This window comes from Cynara cardunculus, assembly GCF_001531365.2.
Source record: "Cynara cardunculus var. scolymus isolate 2C chromosome LG 8, CcrdV1, whole genome shotgun sequence".
NCBI classification, from domain to species: Eukaryota; Viridiplantae; Streptophyta; class Magnoliopsida; order Asterales; family Asteraceae; genus Cynara; species Cynara cardunculus.
Window position 1 is genome coordinate 266,266 of NC_037535.1, and position 2,972 is coordinate 269,237.

The following is a 2,972-nucleotide window of genomic DNA, read 5'->3' on the forward strand; positions in this document are numbered from 1 at the left end:
CCCTAAACCCTAAACCCTAAATCCCTAAACCCTAAACCCTAAACCCTAAACCCCTAAACCCTAACCCCTAAACCCTAAACCCTAAACCCTAAACCCTAAACTGGTTTTTTCCAAGTTTTAGCACTATACACTGGTTTATTATGAGGGATATACATTGGCTTCAGTTTAACATGGAAATGTGTTCTCTGCCTTGGTGCAAATTCAGAAAACAATGTTACGCTGTTGTGCCTACTAGATGGTTTTTGACAGATTGGTATGGGGATTGGAGGAGTAGAGTTCATGGTTTTGGCCTCTGCAAAGAAAACAATTGGGATATTAATATGGAACCTAGTTTACTATGTGATCAACTGATGCAGCCAACCAGCTATTCCTATGCTGCATCTCCAAGACAAATTCATGTTGCTATTCAAGGAAAATTTATAATTTGGAAAAATGGTTCCAGCAATAGTATTTGTTAATTGTGTCAAAAAGGTGTGTCTACAACATTACATCTTGCGAAAGATGAGGTTTAGTTGCCCAATTATTGGAAACCAAATATATTTGATAGATGGTTTTATGAGAAGCTGTTAATTTCTACTTGGAACGTGGTGTAAATCCTTCTGGTACTGTTCTTCAGACTTGGTCAAAGGAGCAGATGGATTACTTCAAGAAGCATGCTATGTATGAAGATGTCTCAGGTAATATTGATGCTCCTGATTTTATGCACGTTGAGGTTGAGGATGTTAGAAGGGGGGGGATAGGTTGGTCAAGCCAAAAACCTTCTCTGATGATTAAGCTTGTTGTGTGGAACATTAGAGGCCTTAATGTGGTCTCTAAAAGAAATGAGGTGAAAAAACTTATTACTGATAATAATTTGGATGTTTGCGCTATTGTTGAAACAAAAGTTTGTTCTGGTTAATTGAAGGAGGTTTGTGACAGCATCTTTAGGAATTGGTGTTGGGTTTCCAACAATTTTGTGTGTGTTGGTAGAACTATAATTATCATTGGTTGGGATCAAAACAGGGTGAAAATGGAGTTCTTTGACTTCTGTAATCAGGTGGTTCATGGCCGTATTTTCCATCTTGAATCTAAAGTGAGCTTCCATTGTTCCATGGTGTATGCTGCTAATAGTATCTCGGAAAGAAGAGAGCTATGGGATGCAATTAGATTGCACAACAGGTTTGTTATATGGAAAGTGATTGGAAACGATGAGTCATTATGGGTAAAATGGATTCATGTATACCGTTTAAAAAGCAGAAATTTCTAGGAAATTGTTGAAGTGTATGATGCTTCTTGATTTTGGAGGAAGACTGTGCAGATCAGAGACAGGTTCAGAGATCATGTCATACATCAATTGGGAGATGGTAGAGATACTTCTTTATGGTTTGACTCCTAGCATCCTATTGGTCTGTTCTGTAACTTAATCTCTAAAAGGGAAATCTATTGTGCTAGGATGGACCTAAATTTGAAGGTTAGGGATGTGGTTATTGATGGTTTGTGGGCTTGGCCTATGGAGATATGGAGCAAATATGGAGAAATTTTGAAATTATATTTGCCTCCTTTAATTGATGGCATCAAGGATAAAGTCAAGTGGAAAAACAAGGATGGGGTTTCATTTGATTTTAGTGTTGCTGCTGTTTGGAGGGATATTCGTGATGAGGAGAATATGGTGAAATGGGCCAATATGATCTGGTTCTCACAGGGTTCCAGGCATGCTTTTATCTTATGGCTTGCCATTAGGAACAGATTGAGAACAAAAGATAGGCTTGGGCAATGGTCTTTAAACATGGATACTCAATGTGTCTTTTGCAAAAAAAGAGACAGAATCTCACAATCACATATGCAAGTATGTACAGGTTATATGGAGCTCTCTGGAATCTATTGGGGGTATTGGTGACCTTAAAAGCATCATTGAGAGTGAAGATATGAATTGGGATAACCTTGTGATGACTGTGAGCAACAAGATTACAAACAATTCAATCTGGAGTATTTTTCAGAGACTTGTTCTGGCAGCTGTGATATATTTCGTTTGGAAGGAACGTAATATTAGAATTCATCATGGGAAAGAAAGGTCTGTTGTTGTGTTAGCAAAACAAATCTTTATGATTGTTAAACTCAGACTAATGGGCTTGAAGATCCAAAACAACTCTCAAATTAGGAGAGCTGCTGTTTTGCGGGGCCTAAAGATGTGTGAAGATGAGTTTGTTGATGCTTACCATTATGATTGACCTGTTAATCACTTTTTGGAATCTGAGGCTGCTGGTGTTTAGGTTTATGTATTGGGATAGGTAGAAGTCCCTAATGTTGCCTATTATGAAATTTATTCCTATTAGCAACTGTGTCAGATTACTTCTTTTTGGTTCGTTCATGGGCAGTCTTCTCCTTTTGCCTTCAAGAAATTCCTTGAGAGAGATTTTTCATGAGAGAATTGTTAGAGTTTGAAACAATGATGCTTATGAGATCCTTTGGGGTGGGTTCTTTTTGGGGGTGCCTTGGGATACACTTGGGTATCTTCGAGGGGAAGGGTCAAAACTATTCTTTGCAGGTTCAGTACTGTTTTGGTTTGTGGGATCTTTGGGGCAAGGTTATGGGATGGTGATATAAGGGGGAGTAGGGTAGAGGAGATAGGAAACTTGTTGATCTTGCCTGGGAGACAAAAGGAGGTCTTTTCGGAGGCATGGTTGGTAAAAGGGGAGTGCAAAATTTTGATGTACAGAGGCTGTTTTGAGCATAGGAGTTTTTTGGTGTACAGGGGATTTATAATCTTATACAGGAGTCATTTAGACCTTTCTTTGGAAAGCAGGTTGAGTGGCTGGTTCCATGTGTACAAGGTGCACAGGGTTGAAAGTTTGATTATTTGTATATTGCAGTAGAGGGGGTGGGAATTCAGTTTTTGTGGTGTCACCAAATCTAATAGAGAATGGTTTTTTGTTTTTCTATTAGATTTGCTTTCTTTTCTTGAGTATTGGAGATGTGGGAGGACCTTTTATGTT

The 2,972-nt window shown here is 38.6% G+C and overlaps 1 protein-coding gene across 1 annotated transcript; it reads left to right on the forward strand.

Annotated features, from left to right (window-relative positions):
* Positions 1-1,009: 1,009 nt before the first annotated feature.
* LOC112516753 lies at positions 1,010-2,207 on the forward strand. Its single transcript, XM_025123967.1, has 3 exons — positions 1,010-1,158; positions 1,432-1,780; positions 1,836-2,207. The coding sequence occupies exons 1-3, from the start codon at positions 1,010-1,012 to the stop codon at positions 2,205-2,207; spliced, it is 870 nt and encodes a 289-aa protein (XP_024979735.1).
* The last annotated feature ends 765 nt before the right edge of the window (positions 2,208-2,972 follow it).

Coding starts and splice junctions, on each gene's coding strand:
- LOC112516753 (XM_025123967.1), top strand. CDS start 1,010: ATGGAGTTCTTTGACTTCTGTAATCAGGTGGTTCATGGCCGTATTTTC. Junction 1,159..1,431: donor GCAATTAGATTGCACAACAG/GTTTGTTATATG, acceptor CTATTGTGCTAG/GATGGACCTAAATTTGAAGG. Junction 1,781..1,835: donor TAAACATGGATACTCAATGT/GTCTTTTGCAAA, acceptor AAGTATGTACAG/GTTATATGGAGCTCTCTGGA.